At 47.0% G+C, this 21,062-nt stretch overlaps 1 protein-coding gene across 3 annotated transcripts in view; it reads left to right on the top strand.

Moving 5' to 3' along the window:
* The window catches only part of NOTCH1 (notch receptor 1), a 99,454-nt gene that overhangs the window by 56,155 nt on the left and 22,237 nt on the right, over window positions 1-21,062 (top strand). For all 3 annotated transcript variants that reach the window (XR_014003914.1, XM_081178638.1, XM_081178639.1), the window contains 8 exons: window positions 127-319; window positions 2,358-2,503; window positions 5,644-5,757; window positions 8,062-8,181; window positions 13,865-14,017; window positions 14,998-15,226; window positions 19,377-19,578; window positions 20,350-20,503. Coding sequence is in view for 2 of the 3 variants with exons in the window: in XM_081178638.1 (XP_081034764.1) it covers window positions 127-319; window positions 2,358-2,503; window positions 5,644-5,757; window positions 8,062-8,181; window positions 13,865-14,017; window positions 14,998-15,226; window positions 19,377-19,578; window positions 20,350-20,503 (1,311 nt within the window). In the remaining variant the exon portion in view is untranslated. The remainder of the gene's footprint in view (window positions 1-126; window positions 320-2,357; window positions 2,504-5,643; window positions 5,758-8,061; window positions 8,182-13,864; window positions 14,018-14,997; window positions 15,227-19,376; window positions 19,579-20,349; window positions 20,504-21,062) is intronic.

Raw genomic sequence — 21,062 nt, forward strand, 5'->3', positions numbered from 1 at the left:
CGAAACGAATTAAGTACTTAACCCGAGGTACCATTGTATTGGGTTTTCTTTACGGCTATGGTGTTTGGTTCTGGGTTGTGACACTGGGCCAACCTGTGACCTCTTTCTCTTACCCAAACTTCACAGGGAGGATGTGCAACATCAACATTGACGAATGTGCCAGTAACCCTTGCCACAACGGAGGCACCTGCAGGGATGGCATCAACGGCTTCGTTTGCGTCTGCCCAGAGGGCTACCATGATCCCATGTGCCTCTCGGAAGTCAATGAGTGCAACAGCAATCCCTGCATTCACGGGAAATGCAATGATGGCCTGAATGGGTAAGCTTCTGGGGAGGGGGCTCTGGGGCTCTCTGGCTGGCATGGGGGAGTTCCCTCCACTGTCTCACATGGTCAGATGCAGCCCTTGCCAAGCTGAGAGTAGAGCAAGGTGAGAGGTTCTGGGGTCACTTCCCAGACATGCATCTCTCAGGTTCTCATAGTCACTTAGTTGGGCCCCATGACAACAGGATCATCATCAATAATTATCTATTGATTTATATGGAAAAAAACACCATCTAAGCAGTTTCTATATAACACAGTAAGACAATTTTTAAAAAGGGAAAGAGAAATGTATGTACAACATTAAAAGCCAAAAATATAAAGGAATATACAAAGGAATACATCATGGAAGCTGCAAAATGACACTGAGCAGAAGGCTCAGTCTAAGAAATCGTACCAAGCATTTTGGCTACAGAAGGAAATTTCTGATCGCTATCCTGCACATAACGATAGACAGTGGTTTAGAAGCTCCTTGTTGCAATTCCAACATCACATTTGGTGGAACATGCTTTTAGTGTGGTCATCCAAACAAAGAAATCAGATTCCTAAATGTGGTGATTTAATACTCCTGCTAAGTGACTTGAAACCAGACATCGGGAAACTGGTATCACTTCATGAAGCCCATGCATTGAATTAAGAATTTGCTGCACAGTGAAGGAGTTACTAAGACTAAATGACTATCAGATGTTGAAAAGCTGGCATCCCTGCATCAAGTTCCATCAATTTTGTTGAATTAATTAAACTCAATAGTTTTAATTGGATTTTGAATAAATGTGCAATTAATTGTTACTGTTTTGAATTTTATTCTGCTGTTACCTTCCTTAGTGAGTTGTGAAAACCACTCTTCTGAATAATGCTTTTTATAGGTTAGGGGGCCGTGGGGATGAGTTGATGGAGCCAAGGGCATGGTGGCCCAACAAAATTTTGGGAACCACCACTCTGTGTCTAGGGAAAGTCTACCTCTGAATAACCAGTGATGGGGAACAACAACTGGAGAGTGTTCTTGTGCTCAGGTCCTATTGAAGCATCTGGTTGGCCACCATGAGAACAGGATGCTGGGCTAGATGGTCCACTGGCCTGAGCCATCAGGCTCTTCTAATGTTCTTTGAGTCTACTCTGAATAATTCTTGGTTTGCATTATCCTCCAAGCATCTGTAAGAGATGTGGTCTTCCTGTGACTGCATGGAATCTGTGGGGTCAGAGGCAAGTTGCCCGTGAACTCCCAATTTCTAGGAATCACAAGTGGGGCTGTTGCACTCAAGTCCTGCTTGCCGAATAGTGGCATCTGTTTGGTCAAGTTTGGGAACAAGATGGCTGGACTAGATGGGCCATTGGCCTGACCAAATAGGCTCTTCTTATGTTCCTATAACAGCCGCCATACACCAAGGAAAAGAGAGCCCAGAGAGGTTTCGGGAAGTGTCCCAGCTTAGTAGAACAGCAGATGTTTCCCAGGCAGAAAGTCCAGTAGGGCTGGGACTGTCCACTGCCTGAAACTCTGAGGAGCCACTGCCAGCCAGTGTAGAGAATGCTAAGGCAGATGGGCCAAGAGTTTGGCAGCTTCCTGTCTTTGTTTGCCAGTTTGATGTCAGTTGCTAAGAATCACATGCAGGGAGGTGGCTAATACATTCAGGTCCTTCTTTTGTGGGCTTCTGTGAGAAGATGATGCTGGACTAGATGGGGCCTCCTTGGCCTGATCCAGCTGTTGCGGGACCCTTCTGAGGTTCTTAGAACTGTATACATGCACAGTGTCTGAAAGGAACAGGGCATCCAGGATGGCAGCTGCTTTGAGCAGCAGACATTTGGAACCAAAGATTACAAGAAGCATTACAAGATGGGTCTCTGTTGGGGGGTGGCTGCTGTAGACACACAGTCTGCACCAGCCCTTTCAATTGCCAACTTGGTGCCCGCCAGATTCTTTGGACCACAATTCACCCGCCAGTAGCAGGAGTTGTGTCATCCAAAACATCTGGAAGCCTCCACGTTGGTCTTCACACATGCACATGCACATGCTCATGCGCGTTCTGCTTCTTAACGACAGCTACAAGTGCGATTGTGACCCAGGCTGGAGCGGGACAAACTGCGACATCAACAACAACGAGTGCGAATCCAACCCTTGTATGAATGGTGGCACCTGTAAAGATATGACCAGCGGCTACATCTGTACCTGCCAGGAGGGTTTCAGCGGTAAGAGGTCTGGGGAGAGCGGACAGGGAGTGCTTGCCCTGCCAGTCACCATGAAGTGTGACTGGCCCATGGTGTAACAGGTAGTGTCATTCTACTGTCCAGTCAATAGGTGGCACTAGACTTCCTGGTTATAGCTGGGTGGAGCTTTCTGGTCACTGTTCTTGGTGGGTTTTTTTGAGAGAGAGAAACAATCGAAACTCTATTAAAAGCCAGGAGAAAACAAACCAGAAGGAAGAAACTTTGATTAAATGGAAGGATGGGGTTTCTTCAGGGGGCGTCGGAGGCTGTATAAAATGAGACTGGGGGCCACAGGTAGCCCACTTCCAGGTGCTCCGAAGTTTTTGTAGCCAGTGCTGGTCCTGCTCTAGAGTAAACCCACTGAAATGAATGAGCCTGAGTTAGTCATGGTTATTAATTTCAGTGGGTCTGAGAAGGACTAGGACCTTCACCCCTAGGATCCCAAGGTGGGTCACAACAATTTAAAATACAACATTAAAAGCCGTTTAAACAAATTGCCTTAAATGGCTCGGCGCCGCAATACCTCAAGGACCGCTTCTCCCCTTATAATCCATCTCAGACTCTGTGTTCATCATCCGAGGCCCGTAGTCGTGTGCTGCCTCCATGTGAGGTCCAAAGGGTGGCAGCACGAGAATGGGCCTTCTCCGTCATGGCTCCCCATTTGTGGAATCCTCACCCCTGGGAGGTTTTGCTGGCACCATCATCATATATCTTTAGGTGCCAGGTGAAAATGCCATTCTTCAACCAGGCTTTTGGCTGATCAATATGCTACAGCCTTTTAAATGTTTCTGTGGGACGAGGGGTGTATTGTTTTGCTGTTTTGTTTTACTTACCGTATTTTTCGCTCCATAGGGTGCACCGGACTATAGGGCGCACCTAGTTTTTAGGGGGGGAAATAAAGGGGAAAAAATTATTTCCCCCCCCCCAGCCCCAAAGCGCAAAGAATCCAAAACAGCGAGTGGGATCCATCCCGCTGGCTGTCTTGGCTTCCTCTTTAGCCGCGCGCAACCTCTCCAGCTAGGAGAGGCTGTGCGCGGCTTTGGCAGAAGCCAAGATAGCAAGCGGGATGGATCCCGCTCGCTGTTTTGGCTTCGTTTTCAGCCGTGGGGCTGGGGCAGGGGAAGCCCGGGCTTCCCACACCCCCAGCCCCCAGAACGGGTCTGGGAGCGGCAGCAAGTCTTGCTCTCCCGGATTCAGCAAAAGGAACCCGAAGCCTTCGGAGCGCAGCGCGAGTTCCCGCTGCACTCCAAAGGCTTCAGGCGGCTATCCCTGAAGCATGGAGAGTGAGAGGGGTCAGTACTCACCGATCCCTCTCGCTCTCCACTCGCTCCATAGGACGCACACGCATTTCCCCTTCATTTTTGGAGGGGAAAAAGTGTGTCCTATAGAGCGAAAAATACAGTATTTACTTGTTTTTATCCTGCATTTTATTCAGTGAACTACGCTCAGATCTTATGATGAAAGGCGGTATATCAATCAATCAATCAATCAAATAAATGAATGAATAAAATTGCAGGTCATAAGAATAGGGAGGATCCTAAACGCATGCCTCTCAGGTCTGTTAAAGACCAGAGTGAGGAAGATACGTCATCAGCATGCCTGCTGAAAACCTTTCTATTCCTCCAGACCTATGCAGGCAATTAAGAGTACATCCCCACAATGGCCTATGGACGTTTGCTTTAATTTATTTATTTATAACTGGTTTCAAACTTTTAATGATTTTATTATTTGGTTTTATGTTTTTATGCTGTTTAAAACCACTGTAATCATAGAAACAGAGGCATAAAAAAGCATTTTTTATAAATAAAAGCTGCACAGTGAAGGTGCCAGGCACACCTCTATTGAGGGGAAGTCTCACAGCATAGGGGCTGCCACAGAGAAGGCTCTCTCCCAGACACCACCTTCATTAACTTATATGGGAGTGGGAACTTGGATGATGGACTCAAGGGCATCCTGATCAAATTTGCAGATGACACCAAACTGGGAGGGGTGGCTAACACCCCAGAGGACAGGATCACACTTCAAAACGATCTTGACAGATTAGAGAACTGGGCAAAAACAAACAAGATGAATTTTAACAGGGAGAAATGTAAAGTATTACACTTGGGCAAAAAAAATGAGAGGCACAAATACAAGATGGGTGACACCTGGCTTGAGAGCAGTACATGTGAAAAGGATCTAGGAGTCTTGGTTGACCACAAACTTGACATAAGCCAACAGTGTGACGCGGCAGCTAAAAAAGCCAATGCAATTCTGGGCTGCATCAATAGGAGTATAGCATCTAGATCAAGGGAAGTAATAGTGCCACTGTATTCTGCTCTGGTCAGACCACACCTGGAGTACTGTGTCCAGTTCTGGGCACCACAATTCAAGAAGGACACTGACAAACTGGAACGTGTCCAGAGGAGGGCAACCAAAATGGTCAAAGGCCTGGAAACGATGCCTTATGAGGAACGGCTAAGGGAGCTGGGCATGTTTAGCCTGGAGAAGAGGAGGTTAAGGGGTGATATGATAGCCATGTTCAAATATATAAAAGGATGTCACATAGAGGAGGGAGAAAGGTTGTTTTCTGCTGCTCCAGAGAAGCGGACACGGAGCAATGGATCCAAACTACAAGAAAGAAGATTCCACCTAAACATTAGGAAGAACTTCCTGACAGTAAGAGCTGTTTGACAGTGGAATTTGCTGCCAAGGAGTGTGGTGGAGTCTCCTACTTTGGAGGTCTTTAAGCAGAGGCTTGACAACCATGTCAGGAGTGCTCTGATGGTGTTTCCTGCTTGGCAGGGGGTTGGACTCGATGGCCCTTGTGGTCTCTTCCAACTCTATGATTCTATGATTCTATGATTCTATTATTCTAACTACCAAGAGGGCCCCCTTTGCCGACCACAACACCCAAGGAGGGTCTGAAGGGAAGGAGGCTGCTTCTCAGGTAATTGGGACTTAAGTTGTTTAGGGCTTCAAATACTAATGTGAGCACCTTGAATTGGGCCTGGAAATGGACTGGCAACCAGTTAAAGGCTTCCGGGAGGCTGGCTTGGGAAGGATCCCAGCCTAAGAGTCATGGAGAGAGGAGGCAAGCTTTGGCAGGCTGACCGTGCATGTGGGTCTCTCAATCTTCCCAGGTCCCAACTGCCAGACCAACATCAACGAATGCGCCTCCAACCCATGCCTGAACCAAGGGACCTGTATTGATGACGTGGCCCGTTACCAGTGCAACTGTCTTCCACCCTACACTGGTAAGAGACCAAACCCTGGATCAAAAACCTGTAGCCGTGGGAGCACCGGAAGCTGCTTTCTGCTGAGTCGGACCCATTGGTCCATCTTGCTCTACACTGACCAGCAGCACCACCTCTTCAGGCAGAGAGTTTTTCTCAGCCCTGTCTGGAGATGGTGAACCTCAGGCCTTCTGTATGCAAAGCATCCATTGCATGCTGCTGAGCTATTGCTTTCCCCCTTAAATATAAAATAAGGTTCTAGTTCTCATGGTTCTGAATAAAGGGCTAGTTTAATGAGAAGCATAGAAAGTTTCCCATAGTTTTCTGGGAAGAGGGATTGATTATTAAACCGCTCTGAGAATTGTAGCTCTGGTGTGTGTGTGTGTGTGTGTGTGTGTGTGTGCGCAAATAGAGGTCTCTTGGACCCCTTAGCATACTGCTGTTTCCAGGATTCTTTGTGGAAATCCATGACTGTTAAAAGTGGTGTGGTACTGCTTTAAATGTATCTTACAGGCATGTCTTCCCTCCAAGAACCCTTTAATTTACTGCACACAAAGCTACAGTTCCCAGCACCCTTAACAAACTACAGTTTCCAGAATGCTTTTTTTTGGGGGGGAGGGTGTCATAACTGTTTAAAGTGGCATGGTGCTGCTTTAAACATGGGGGCAGGTGTGATCTTAGCTTTTGTGCAAATCCGGAACTCAGGCCAGCAGAAGCACCTACGTCAAGGTTGTCTGAAGGGCTGCTTGCTCCTGTTTTCTGCCCTGAAATCAAAACCAGCTGGAAGAGTTTTCTAAACATAGGATGCTTCCTCCCGCTTATCATTTTCACATGCTCCTGAGTGGGGAGGGGGGAGGTCATCTTTTGGTTTGCTGGAACAGGAGGCACTCCTTTCCCACACTCACATTTTGCAGCACCTTTTTCTGTGAGAACGCCTTCTTATATGAACCAGCTTTTCTTCAATGAGTCCATTTTTCACTAAAAAAAAAAACCTGCAAAAAGACTTTTCGCTCATGCCCCTGGATGCTTCCTTTTGGAATGATGGAGGCCTCTCCCACATCACCTGCATAGGCAGGTCCATCAGCTTTGTAAGGGCAGGGATTTTCTGCTGAGTTGAGTCCTCTCTGCCCCGTTTCCTGCTTCACAAAACAGCAGCATCCTGCACACAATTAGAGGAAGCCATGACTCCTTTCCTGCCTTGGCCAGTTGCTGTGGAAACAATCCAGAGAAAAATGGGGGAGTCAAAGGCCCCCTTCTGGAAAACAGCAAAAGGGTCCTTGGATGGTAAGGGCCTGACAAGGGAGATAACGTAAAATGTGGGGAATATTGGCTTCGTAAACAGGAAGACAATGGGACAGAGGTGGGGAGGAGAGAAAATATGAGTTAAGTTGAACTCACACACCCCATACAAATAGTGTTCCCTTATTGGGGTCGCCCTGACAGCATGCAGAAGCATGTGAAATTGGGAACGTACCTTTCCAAAACACCCCTTCACAAGGGGTAAGAAATACAGTGGTACCTCGGGTTTAGAACTTAATTCGTTCAGGAGGTCCGTTCTTAACCTGAAACTGTTCTTAACCTGAAGCACCACTTTAGCTAATGGGGCCTCCTGCTGCCGCCGCACAATTTCTGTTCCCATCCTGAAGCAAAGTTCTTAACCCAAGGTACTATTTCTGGGTTAGCGGAGTCTGTAACCTGAAGCGTCTGTAACCCGAGGTACCACTGTATGTTTCTTCCCCGAGAAGAGAATCTCTTGGAAAATCTCTCAAGGCTCCCAGCAACACCCTGAAGGCCCACAGGCCAAAGGGCACAGAAAAGTTTCTAGGAATGTGTGTTAATCTGTCTCTCTCTCACACACACACGAAAATTTTGCACAGCATGTTGCTTCTCCATGCACACACAGATCAGCTCAAGTCTTATTGGGCAGCATGAGAAAAACATAGCATGTCCGCAACATTTTTAGGGCAAGTACTGGACCAAGAGGATGTAAGGAGCTTCCTTCTACTGAGCAAAAACAATTGGTCTGTCTAGCTCAGGATTGTCTACACTGGCTGGCAGCAGCAGCCCCAGCACAAGTAGGGACATCGGAAGGTGCCTTATGCTGAGTCGTTGGTCTGTCTAGCTCAGGATTGTCTACTTGACTGGCAGCAGTGATACTATAGGGTTTCAGGTGGGGAACAATCCCATCCTACCTGGCGACGCTGGCAGGAAATGAAACTGGGTCCTCCTGCATGCAAAGCAGATACCCTGCCTGTTGAGCTGCTATGGCTGTTCTCCTGACCAAATGTGTGGACTCCTCTCAACTTTGATGTATTTACACTCCAGGGCCGACCTGTCGGGATGTCCTGGCTCCATGTGCAGACGGTCCCTGCAAGAACGGTGGCAAGTGCAGAGAATCTGAAGATTTTGAGAGCTTCTCTTGTGCCTGCCCTCCAGGGTGGCAAGGTAAGGGTTTGGTTCCCATTCCATGGTCTCCAGACGTGCCCACATGCACGTATGTGGTGGTGGTGATGGTGCCTGCTTCATTCACTGCAACAGAATATGGGGATGACCTCCAGTTCAGACAGCTTTAGAAAGGGGTTTGGTGAATTCATGGAGGAGGAGCAGGATGCCAATGACTGCCAGTCACAATGGCTATGTAACTGCCTCCACTGTTGGAGGAAGTGAATGCCTCTGAAGTTGCTAGGATTCACAAGTGGGGAGAGTTGCTGCTGTGACGCTCAGGCGCTGCTTGTGGGCTTCTCATTGGGGCATTTGGTTAGCAGCTGTGAGGACAGGATGCTGAGCTAGACAGGCCCCTTTTGGCCCAATCCGGCAGATCTCTTGTGAATGGCTTTAAATGTGGATTAGACAAATCAGTGGAGGAGAAGACTATCTAAGGCTGCTAGCCGCAATGGCTATGCTTTGCCTCAGTGGTTGGGGGCAGCAATGCTTCTGGACACCAGAAGCTGGAAACCAGAGGTAGTGGGAGTTGCTGTTGTGCTCAAATCCTGCTGGTGGGTTTTTCATGATGGACATCTGGTTGGCCACTGTGAGGCTGGATTTTGGCTGGATGCTGCAGCCAGAACATTCAGACTTAATAGACTGAGCCTTCTGTTTCTTATAAACTATTGGGTGTGTCCAAGTAAGTCCTCAGAGTAGACATGCTGAAATCAGTAGACCTAAGTTAGTCATGATCTGGGGCCTGTCACTGCCTTTTAGCATAGCCTACCCCACAGGGTTGTTCTGAGGATGAAACGGGGTAGGAGGAAAACCATGTACACCACCTTGAGCTCCTTGGGAGGAAAAGGTGGGATATATATGTAATAAATAAATAAGATTAAAATAACATCTGTGTTCATTAACTTTAGGGGATATACTCTTAAGTAAGACTACTGTTAGATGCAACTATATTGTTGGTTTTATTTTATTTTTAAAACTTGGACCAATGCAAATTATGTTCTGCGGTGTGCAGGTGGTAAAATAACTTTTTGAGAGACTCCCAGGTCTCAGATATTGTTAATTTCCCTCTCTTCCCTCTTCCCCCACCCAACTCCCTCAGCACTGAGATTGAGAAAAAGAGAGTATTGCATCTCAGCTCTAAATAATAAAGATACCCTGAACAGGCCCCAGATAGCCCCCCCCCAAAAAAAACCCACCTCCCTCACTCTCTCTCTCTCTCTCTCTCTAGTGGCAGGTTACTTGATTTATTGCCTGAAGCGACAACCGCTAAATAGGTCTTGGTTCGCCTAGGATGCACCTGCCTTCCTGCAGCCCCTTGCTCTGTGGTTAGCTGTTAACCTTTTCCCTTCGCTCTCTATCCCTCCTTTCTTGTTGCTGGTGCCTTTCTGGGCTCATTTACAAAGAGCCACTCCTCTTCTCTTCTCTTCTCCAAGGACATCAATGATTGTATTTGGCGCTAGTCTCAATTGTTTTGCATGTTGTCAGTGAGCTGATCCCAAAATGACAGGCATTCATTTGGAATCCCTAGACAGCCCCAGGACAGGCAGGAAACTCAGCCTGAAAGTCTGTCTCAAAGGGGTACACTTCCTCTCCCCTTTCCAGCACCTGTTTCTTCTAATGATTTTTTTCAGCCATGGTTTACCATCACACCACAAACCATGGTTAGCACTAGGGAGTCTGTGCTATGTCTGCACCAGGCAGATATTAAGAACATAAGAAGAGCCTGTTTGGTCAGGCCATTGGCCCAGCTTTCTGTTGCCACAGGGGCCAACCTGATGGTCAAATGGGAAGCCCACAAGCAGGACATGAGTGCAACAGCAGGAATAATAATAATAATAATAATAATAATAATAATAATAATAATAATAATAATAATAATTTAGTTATACCCCGCCCATCTGGCTAGGTTTCTCCAGCCACTTTGGGTGGCTTCCAACAGAATATTAAAATACAATAACCTATTAAACATTAAAAGCTCTCCTAAACAGGGCTGCCTTCAGGTGTCTTCTAAAAGTCTGGTAGTTGTTTTTCTCTTTGACATCTGGTGGGAGGGCGTTCCACAGGGCGCATGCCACTATCGAGAAGGCCCTCTGCACAGGACCTCAGTGTTCGGGCAGAACGATGGAGGTGGAGACGCTCTTTCAGGTATACTGGACCGAGGCCATTTAGGGCTTTAAAGGTCTGCACCAACACTTTGAATTGTGCTCAGAAACGTAATGGGGGCCAGTGTAGGTCTTTCAAGACCGGTGTTACATGGTCTCGGCGGCCACTCCCAGTCACCAGTCTAGCTGCCGCATTCTGGATTAGTTGTAGTTTCCGGGTCACCTTCAAAGATTGCCCCACATAGAGCGCATTGCAGTAGTCCAAGCGAGAGATAACTAGAGCATTCACCACTCTGGCGAGACAGTCTGCGGGCAGGTAGGGTCTAAGCCTGCGTACCAAATGGAGCTGATAAACAGCTGCCCTGGACACAGAATTGACCTGCGCCTCCATGGACAGCTGTGAGTCCAGAATGACTCCCAGGCTGCGCACCTGGTCCTTCAGGGGCACAGTTACCCCATTCAGGACCAGGGTGTCCTCCACACCCGCCCGCCTCCTGCCCCCCAAAACAGTACTTCTGTCTTGTCAGGATTCAACCTCAATCTGTTAGCCACCATCCATCCTCCAACTGCCTCCAGACACTCACACAGGACCTTCACCGCCTTCACTAGTTCTGATTTGAAAGAGAGGTAGAGCTGGGTATCATTCGCATACTGTTGAACACCCAGCCCAACCCTCTGATGATCTCTCCCAGTAGCTGCATGTAGATGTTGAAAAGCATGGGGGAGAGGGCAGAACCCTGAGGCACCCCACAAGTGAGAGCCCAGGGTCTGAACACTCACCACCACAACCACTTTCTGAACAGTGTCCCCAGTGTATAACAGTGCCCCCAGCTCCCAGCCCCTCTAGACGGTCCAGAAGGATGTTATGGTCGATGGTGTCAAAAGCCGCTGAGAGATCCAGCAGAATTAGGAAACAGCTCTCACCTTTGTCCCTAGCCCGCAGAAGATCATCGACCAGTGAGACCAAGGCAGTTTCAGTCCCATGATGAGGCCTGAATCCCGACTGGAAGGGATCCAAATGGTCCGCTTCTTCCAGGTGTGCCTGGAGTTGTTCAGCAACCACTCGCTCAATCACCTAGCCCAAGAATGGAAGATTTGAGACTGGGCGATAGTTGGCCATATTGGCAGCATCTAAAGATGGTTTTTTAAGAAGTGGTTTGATACCACCTCTTTCAGCAGGTCTGGGAAGGCTCCCTCACAGAGAGAAGCATTCACTGCCCCACAGAGCCCATTGCCCAGCCCTTCCCAGCTAGCTTTTATAAGGATCAAGTAGACAGTTGGTTGGTTTCATTCGTCCAAGCAGCCTGTCCACATCCTCTGAGGTAACAGATAGGAATTGATTCCACTCAACTTGACTAGACAGGGTCTAGCACTCTCCCGCCCTGGCCCTGCTCCCACGGTGGAGTCTACCTCTTCCCAAATCTGAGCGACTTTATCTGCAAAAAACTTTGCAAAATCATTGCAGGAGAACATGTGGCCTGTTCTGGGCCCCGATGGAGCAGGTGTTTCCACTAAATTGCAAACTACCTGAAGGCACTTCTTGCTGTTTTCTGCAGATGCAATAGAGGCGGTGAAGAAAGAATTCTTTGCCGTCGCTTCCGCCACTTGGTAGGCTCGACATTGAGCTCTAACCCATGTCCGATCAGCTTCATAATGAGTTATCCACCACCAGCACTCTAGCCGTCTCAGTGATTGTTTCATTGCCCTCAGATCCGTGGAAAACCAAGGGGCTGTCCGGGCTGCATGCAATCAGAGAGGGTGCTTCAGAGCCAAACAGTCAGTAGCCCTGGTTAACTCCACATTCCAACAGGCCACCAGGGAATCAGCTGAAAGGCCATCAACATGGATAAAGCATCCCCTACCACTCTCTGGAAACCATTTGGATCCATTAATTGGCGGGGGCGGACCATCCGAATCAGTCCCACCTCCCTACGGAGGGGGAGGGTCGCAGAGAAGTCCAGTTGCATCAGGAAGTAATCTGACCATGGCACTTCTTTAGCTTCACTTTTAGCTAGTGTCAGATCACCAACATCCATAGAGGTGAACACCAGGTCCAAGGCATGTCCGCGGATATGAATTGGACCAGACTTATTCAGGGACAGTCCCATGGACGCCATGCTTTCCATGAAGTCCTGAGTGGCCCCTTGTAAGGTTGTGTCACCATGGATGTTAAAATCCCCTAGGACAACCAAACTAGGTGTCTCCAGGAGAACATCTGCCATGACCTGAAGCAGCTCAGGCAGGGCATCCTTGGTGCAGCGGTGAGGTCGGTACACCAAAAGGAATCTTGTACTGCCCCTATTGCCCAACTTCCAGAACATGTACTCAGAGAACTGGGTCTTCCCAATAGGACGCCTGGTGCAAACCCTTTCCAGTAACTAATACAGTGGTGCCCCGCAAGACGAATGCCTCGCAAGACGAAAAACTCGCTAGACGAAAGAGTTTTCCGTTTTTTGAGTCGTTCCGCAAGACAAATTTCCGTATGGGCTTGCTTCGCAAGACGAAACGTCTTGCGAGTTCTTGCGAGTTTGTTTCCTTTTTCTTAATGCCGCTAAGCCGCTAAGCCATTAATAGCCGCTAAGCCGCTAATAGCCGTGCTTCGCAAGACGAAAAAACCGGAAGACGAAGAGACTCGCGGAACGGATTAGTTTCGTCTTGTGAGGCACCACTGTATTCCAGCAACTAATATTCAGTAGCATTGCTGCCTCCATCTATGGAAGAAGAGCACAGTCATTGTAGCTAGCAGCCATTGATGGCCTTCTCCATGAATTTGTCCAATCCTCTTTTAAAGCCATTTTAGGTTGGTGGCCATTATTGCTTCCTGTTTGAGTGAGTGCCACAGTTTAAACTATACACTGCGCGAAGAAAGGCTTTCTTTTATCCATCCTGAATATTCAAACACTCAGCTTCATTGGATATCCATGAGTTCTAGTGTCCTGAAAAAGGGAGAAAAGCTTTTCTCTGCCCACTTTCTTCATTTGATAAACTTCTGTCATGTCACCTCTTCTTTGCCTATTTTGCAAACTAAAAAGCCCCACATGCTGCAAGCTTTCTTAATAGAGGAGCCGCTCCATCCCCTTGATTGTTTTGTTTATTAAATTTGTACTCTATTAATCTTAAGCTTCATTCAGTATCTCAGAAAGGCACCTATATTGTGATGAGTGACAAAGATTTCTTTCTTAGTTTATGGTGCTTCGATCAGCAGAACTGGCACAGTTGCCACATAATACCCTTTCCAAATTTGTAAGAGCTCCCATCTTTCAATATGGCGGCACCTACATTTTGGAACTCCTTGCCTATTGATGTCAGGCAGGCACTTTCCTTCCTTTACTACCTGCCAAAACCATTTTGTTTAGGCCAGCCTGTCCAGATGTTTAGGAAGTCGGTACATGTTTTAATCTGTTTTTAATCTATTGTTGTTTTCAATTTTTGTATGTCTTAAAATATCGCTAATTTTCTTAGTGGCAATTTTATTGTTTAATCTTCATAAGCCTCATTTGAGATATTTATTTTTTTAGCAATCAAACTCTATAAATTTTATGAAATATGTAAAAAATAAATATCCATTCAAATTGCCTTCTCAGGGCAAACCTGTGAGATCGACATCAACGAGTGCGTGAAGAGTCCTTGTCGGAATGGTGCCGCATGTCAGAATACGAATGGTAGCTACTGGTGTGTCTGCAAACCTGGGTTCACAGGCAACACCTGCGAAACGGACGTCGATGACTGCCAGCCTAGTAAGAGCCTCAAGGAGGCTGGGGAGTGGGTTGCCTTAGGAGACCTGGACCCCATCTGCACCATATATTGAAAGCACTGCTGCACATCACTTTAAGCAGTCAAGATTTTCCCCAAAGAATCCAGGGAGCTGTAGTTTATAAAGGAGTGCTGAGAGTTGTTAAGAGGACCCCTCTATTCCTTCCCAGAGTTCCAATTTCCCAGAGCTCCCTGGGAAGAAGGATTGATTGGAACAGAAAAGAACAGGACTTGATGGGTCATTTGGCCTGATCCTGCATGCTCTTCTGGTGTTCTTAACATGAGGAAAGGGAGGTCTTGTGAAAATTCATTGACATATTGGAATTGTTCTCAAACATAAATATTCTGGAAACTCATTCAGGCTAATAAGATCTCTGCTATGTGAGGATATCATATACCCTTCGAACATAAAATATTTCTGCTTGGTTAATGTAAAAGATGTTCTTCTGGAAAATGATCAATAAATAGTGTTTAATCTTTTAACTTTTAACTAAGATTGTAATAGCTTAAAATTCGGGTTGGGGGTTGGAGAAGCCTATCTCCTGCTATGTCTGAAAGAACTGAGAACATTTGCTCTGCAGTAACTATGATATGCTAACTTACTACAAAAGGCTACATCTAAAGCAGGAAAACAGGTTTCATGGGAAAATGGGCATTTTCTGTAATGTTTTGGAAGACTGTTCAGTGATAATGTTCAGCTGTGTACAGTTTGCAGCCATCTGCAGCAGTGTTTCTGTAAGCTTTATCTTTGATTTATTTTGTTTATTATTAACTAGATAAACAAATAACAGGGCACTGAGTTATCAAAGGCTGGGGCGAATTGTGCATTCAGTTCACACAGAAGGTTTAGGAAAGAATGTGGGAAGTTTTGCAGAGGCCAAGGCAGCCTCAAAAAAATAATTAAAAAAACCATCAGCCCCATGGAATGAGAGTCCATCGCTGCCCCTTTCCCCACTACCTCTAGATCCTTGCCACAACGGCGGGTCCTGCTCCGATGGCATCAATGCCTTTTTCTGTGACTGCCTCGCTGGCTTCCGGGGCCCCAAGTGTGAGGAGGACATTGACGAGTGTGCCAGCAACCCTTGCAAGAATGGCGCCAACTGCACGGACTGTGTCAACAGCTACACCTGTACTTGCCCTTCTGGCTTTAGCGGGATCCACTGCGAGCATAACACCCCCGACTGCACAGAAAGGTAATTCAGGAGCCAGAAATAACGTTGGAAGTCATTTTTAAAAAAAACAATGTGCTTGGCTATAGTCATGCTCCTGTGTGTGAGTGGGGATGGTTCATCCCAAGAGAACCAACATTCTGCACACCGCAGTGTTGGTATAAATCACACCCATCACTTGCAAATTTTTATTTTGCACAATCTATTCTGGTGATGGGCAAGAGGGCTCTGGACCCTAATCAAATGGCCTTAGAATCATAAAGTTGGAAGGGACCCCATGGGTCATCTAGTCCAACCCCCTGCTTTGCCAGAATCTCAACTAAAGCATCCATGACAGATGGCAATCCACACTCTGATTAAAAACCTCTAATGAAAGAGAGTCCACAACCTCCCAAGGGAGTCCGTTCGAATGTCAAACAGCTCTTACTGTAAGTTCTTCCTTAATCTCCTTTCTTGTAGCTTGAAGCCATTGGTTCGAGTCTTGCCCTCCAGAGCAGGAGAAAACAAGCTTGCTGCATCTTCCATGTGACAGCCATTTATATATTTGAAGATAGCTATCATATCCCCTCTCAGTCTCCTCTTTCCCAGGCTAAACATATCCAGCTACTTCAACTGTTCCTCATAAGGCTTTGATTGCAGAGCCTTTATAATCTCCTCTGCACATGCAGCAGCTTGTCAACATTCTTCTTAAATTGTGGCACCCAAAACTGGACACAGTATTCCAGATGTAGTCTGATCAAGGCAGAATAAAAAAAGGCAATGTCTTTTTCTGTGACTGCCTGGTTGGCTTCTGGGGCTGTTACTTCCCTTGATCTGGAGACTATACTTCTGTTGATGCAGCCTAGAATAGCATTAGCTTTTTTTGCTGCTGCATCACAGTGTTGACTCAAGTTCAGCTTGTGGTCCACCAAGACCCATAGACCCATTTCACATGTACTACTAGTAAGCCAGGTGTTCCCTATCTTCTCTTTGTGCAGCTAGTTCTTCCTGCCTAAGTGCAGAACCTGCCATTCATTCTGCAACTGTTGGCTACTTGTGTACACTCTTCCTTTGTGATTTCCTCTTTCTTCCATTTCTGATACATGCCCTTCTTAAATCTCAGCTCATCTGTAAGCTCCTTATGCAGCCACACCAGTGTTTCTTTAGATACATCCAACTTTTCTTTCTTGTTTGAATTTTCTGCATTTGGATCTTCAATATTTCATTCAATAAACTCCCACGCATCTTGGACTCCCTTCTCTTTGAGTATTTCTGACCATGGGATCTCACCCAGTAGCTCCTTAAACTTTTTGAAATCAGCCTTCTTAAAGTCCAGAGTGCCTGTCTCACTATACTCAGCTTTCCCTTGCCTCTGTATCATGAAAGCCAGAAGGACACTATTACTTTCTCTCAAGTTTCCAAATGTTTCCACTTCTTTGATCAGTTCCTCCCTGTTGGTGAGGACCAGGTCCAAGATAGATGATGCACTTGTTACTTCTGCCACCTTCTTGGAAATGAAATTGTCAGCAATGCAGTGGAGGAATTTGTTGGACCTTACATTCCTGGCATTGTTTGAGTTCCAACAGATATGGGGTACTTGAAGTCTCCCATTACTACTTTATCTCCTCTTTTTGAATGTTTAGTAATCTGCTCTAGGAAGGCACCATCCAAGTCTTCAGTCTGACCTGGTGGTCTATAGAAAGCCCCCATAGTAAGATCAGTATTGTTTCTCTCTCCTACAGTTTTTACCCATATACTCTCAATATGCTTTCCATGCTGCAGGTCATTGATTTATTCACAAGTTTGGACATCCTTTACATATAATGCTACTCCTCCTCCCTTCCTGATTGGTCTATTCCTTTTGAACAGTTTATGCCCCTCAATTCCTGCATTTCAGTGATGAGTCTCATCCCACCAGGTTTCAGTAATGCTTCCCAGGTCATATTTGCCATCCTGCATTAAAAGCTCCAATTCGTCTTGTTGGTTTCCCATGCTCTGCATTTGTGCAGAGACAACTGGAACCATGAATCATTCCCTCCAGTTGCTTCCTTCCTCTAGTACTTTGCCCTTTAGCAGGGCAAGCACCATCTCAATTTCTTGTGCACCAATGAAGCTACTATCCCCAGTACCAGGTGTTCTTCTGCCACCTGTAATGCTGTCTGCCCTCCCGCTCAGAATCTAGTTGAAAGATCTCCTGATCAGGTATACTAGACTCTTATCAAACACATTTTTGCCAGCCGCTGTGAGGTACAACCCAGAAGTCCTTCCTCAAAGAAGTGGAGATGGTGATCCAAGAAGCCAAACCCTTCCTGATGACACTACCTGTACAGCCAGTGGTTTACTTCCAGTATTTTACTCTTTTCCTGGGCCATGATCTTCAACAGGAAGAAGTGATGAAAAGACAACCTGTGCCCCAATGCTCTTCAGCTTCCTGCCCAGTCTCATAGTCCCTTGCTATATGTTGAAGTTGTGGTCAGCGGGCTTTATAAGACATGGCAAGTTCTCTGTCACATTGCGAATCTTTGCACCTGGAAGACACCTCTTGGGACATCCTGTTTCCTCCAAAAACTATTGCCTCTTGCCGCTTACTACCACCAACAGTCTCTTCCTCCTCTGGGGAGTGGCAGGAATCGTTCTGTACACTGTGCTTTCCAAAATCGCCTTTGAGTGTTCTAAGGTCTGCAGCTGCTGTTCTTGAGTCTTCTCTCGTCTCTTCGAGCTGATCTGGATATTACTGGAATAGGTTACAAAGGCAGGAACCTTATGGTTCTAGTACTTCCTCCTCCTCCTCTCAACTTGCCTTCTCCAGACTGCAATTCCTTTTCTCCTGAGATCATTTCCTTGGAAGGTAGCAGGTGGATTATGAGCATACTCATTCATGATCAGTAGCCTTGGATCTGAAAGGGTTAGATCAAGAATGGGGGGAAAAAACTCCCAAGTCCATCTCCTCCTGTCTGTTCCTCCAAAGGGGGTGACAGGAATCATTATGTGCCCTGTACCTTTCACAGCTACCTTGGTGTATTCTGAGCATGGAACCGATTTCGCAGTTCTAATGACACAGCATGGTTCCTGACAGTCCTACTTGTGTGCGTCACGTTCCTCCAGGGGTTGGTCTCTTGCCATGAGCAATCTTCCTCCTCCCTTGGGGCGCCTGTGTTGCTGTTCTGTCACAGTCCACTCAGCTCTATCGTGGAAGTCTGCATCTTGCCCTATACCTCGAAGTGTTGACTATTTGGACCTCAGGTTGTTGTACCTTCTCTTCCAGCAAGCCAACCAGTTTGCACTTGCTACAAGTGTAGCTTGGCAAGTTCTCCTGCAGGAAGACAAACATGGCACAGGTCTTCCTTAACATTAATTTACTTTCATTTATCTTACTGCATTTATATCCCACCTTTCCTCCAAGGAGCTAAAGTTGGGGTACGTGGTAATCCTTCAGCCCATTTTACCTTCCCCAACAACCTTGTGAGATAGGTTAGAGCTGAGAGAAAGCTGAGAGAAAGATCACCCAGTGAGCTTCATGGCCAAGTGGGGCAGGCATTTGAACCCTGGTCTCTCAGGTCTGAGTCCAACACTCTAAGCACTACGCCATACTGGATCTTGCTTTGTTGCCCTCTCTGGCTTCTGAGATTTCAGCAGACATTGGCTGTGGACTAACTTTGCAGCTGTAGAATCATAAAACTAGAGTTGAAGGCACCCTGATGGTCATCTGGTCCAACCCCCTGCAATACAGGAATCTCAACTAAGCATAGAAGCACCCAAAATGCCATTTTTCACTCCTCCCCTAAAAACTCGATATGTCTGAAACCCTGGACACTACTGTGCTGCCAGTCAGTGTAGACACTACTGAGCCAAGTGAACCCCATGGTCCGACTAGGTATAAGTAGCTTCCTATGTAATTCAGCCCTCCATTCTAAATCATGAGATCTAGAATACTATTTTACATTTTGGGGAAAGGCCACAGAAAGGCTCAGTGGTAGAGCACACACTCTGCATGGAAAGAGTCTTGGGTTCAATCCCCAATGGCAACTCTGTAAGGCTGGGTAAAACTCCCTGTTTGAAACCCTGGAGAGCCATTGCTGATGGTGGTCAGTGTACTCTGTACTGTACTAGACGGACCCAGCATTCTGGCTTTTGCTATAAGGCAGCTTCCAACGGAGAGCTTTGATGGCACAGCCAGTTTCCTTCTGCCCCTCAGCTCCTGCTTCAATGGGGGCACATGTGTGGACGGCATCAACACCTTCACCTGTGTCTGTCCACCTGGCTTCACGGGAATCTACTGCGAGCACGACATCAACGAGTGTGACTCCAAACCCTGCCTGAATGGCGGCACCTGCCAGGATAGCTACGGGACCTACAAGTGCACTTGTCCTCAGGGCTACACTGGCCTCAGTTGTCAGGTAAGGGGGCCAAGACCCCACTGGATGCCGAACCAGTTCTGCCTGCAGAGCCTGACCTTGAGTGGGACTTGCCTTTCCCAGTTCATTTGCTTCTGTTGTTTCACTGGGGGCTTGGGGTGGGTGGGCTCACAGAGTGAGGAGCAAATGGCTGAAGTGTTGAGGTCAGAGCAGAGAGGCAGCAGCCCTGGTTTGCACCCGGCACAAACTCATGGTTTGGTTTGTTTAGCTTGCCTATGGTTTGTTTGACTGTCTGAACCCCACCTGGCAGACTTAACAGTGGTTCATTTCACCTGGCAACAAACCATGATGTGAAGCCAAGGTACACTGCTGGCTTGAGAATAGGTCAGCATTCTGTGCATTCCCCATCAGCCTTGCTTAACTCTGGTTCTTTGACAACCCCAAAGTCACATGGCAAGAGCAGCTGGGGAAACCAAGCATGGTGAAACAAACTGTGGCCTTGCTTGTCTGTGAGATGATTTGTGGTTTGCTGAGCCAAACCATGGTTAACACAACAAAACATTGCTTAGCCATGGGAAACCGTGTTGCTGCACTACAACTCCTGTCATCAACATCCATGGCTATGCTGGCTGCCAGGAGTTGGAATCACATGGCACTTGGAAGGGCTGTTGACTCCTCTCCACCCTGGCATCTTCAGGGCCGTGTCCTTCAACCAGCTGCGCAGGTTTGACCCCACAAAGCCCCTTCTCTGTACCACCCTACCCTGGCACTGGTGCTGTTGCACCCACAAACCTTCTGATTTTTCACCCCCAGAACCTGGTGCGTTGGTGTGACTCCTCACCCTGCAAGAATGGTGGAAAGTGCTGGCAGACAGACAACCTGTACCGCTGCGAGTGCACCAGTGGCTGGACTGGACTCTACTGCGATGTTCCCAATGTCTCCTGTGAGGTGGCTGCACGGCAGCAAGGTAAGAAGGCCCCATCCTGCTTGCTGTGTTCCCCTTCCTCTGTCTTCCCTCTTTGGTCTGTCCTGGGAGCAGACTCTGGCCAGGGCAGGACCCGGTGAGGGTTGGCTGATCCCAGCCAGATGCATAGATTGGTGTTTGGCATTTCGTTTTGAAGTGGTTCAGTATTTGATAGTTGTTGCAGTGAGGTGCTTATTGGTTTATATATTTTTATATATATTACAGCTATGTCATACACACACACACACACACACACACACACACACACAGACAAAATCCAAGCTGCTGTAGTTGCATACATAAACAGATTTCTTCCAGCTCTTAGGGACCAGCTTACACAAATTTAAACAACACAGATAAAATACAAAAAGCTAAAAACATATTTTAAAAATTGTTTAAAAGCAAATTAAACTCCCAACGGGGGGGGGGGGGGCAAAAAGAAGCACATGACAGATGATGATGATGATGATGAACACCATATAGAAACACCCATTTCTTTAAAGACAGTTATTTCCTAAAAGCCTCCTGGAATAAAAACAGTCTTCACCTGTGGAAGTGTGAC

Source organism: Podarcis bocagei (genome assembly GCF_964188305.1).
Source record: "Podarcis bocagei genome assembly, chromosome: Z".
Classification (NCBI taxonomy): Eukaryota; Metazoa; Chordata; class Lepidosauria; order Squamata; family Lacertidae; genus Podarcis; species Podarcis bocagei.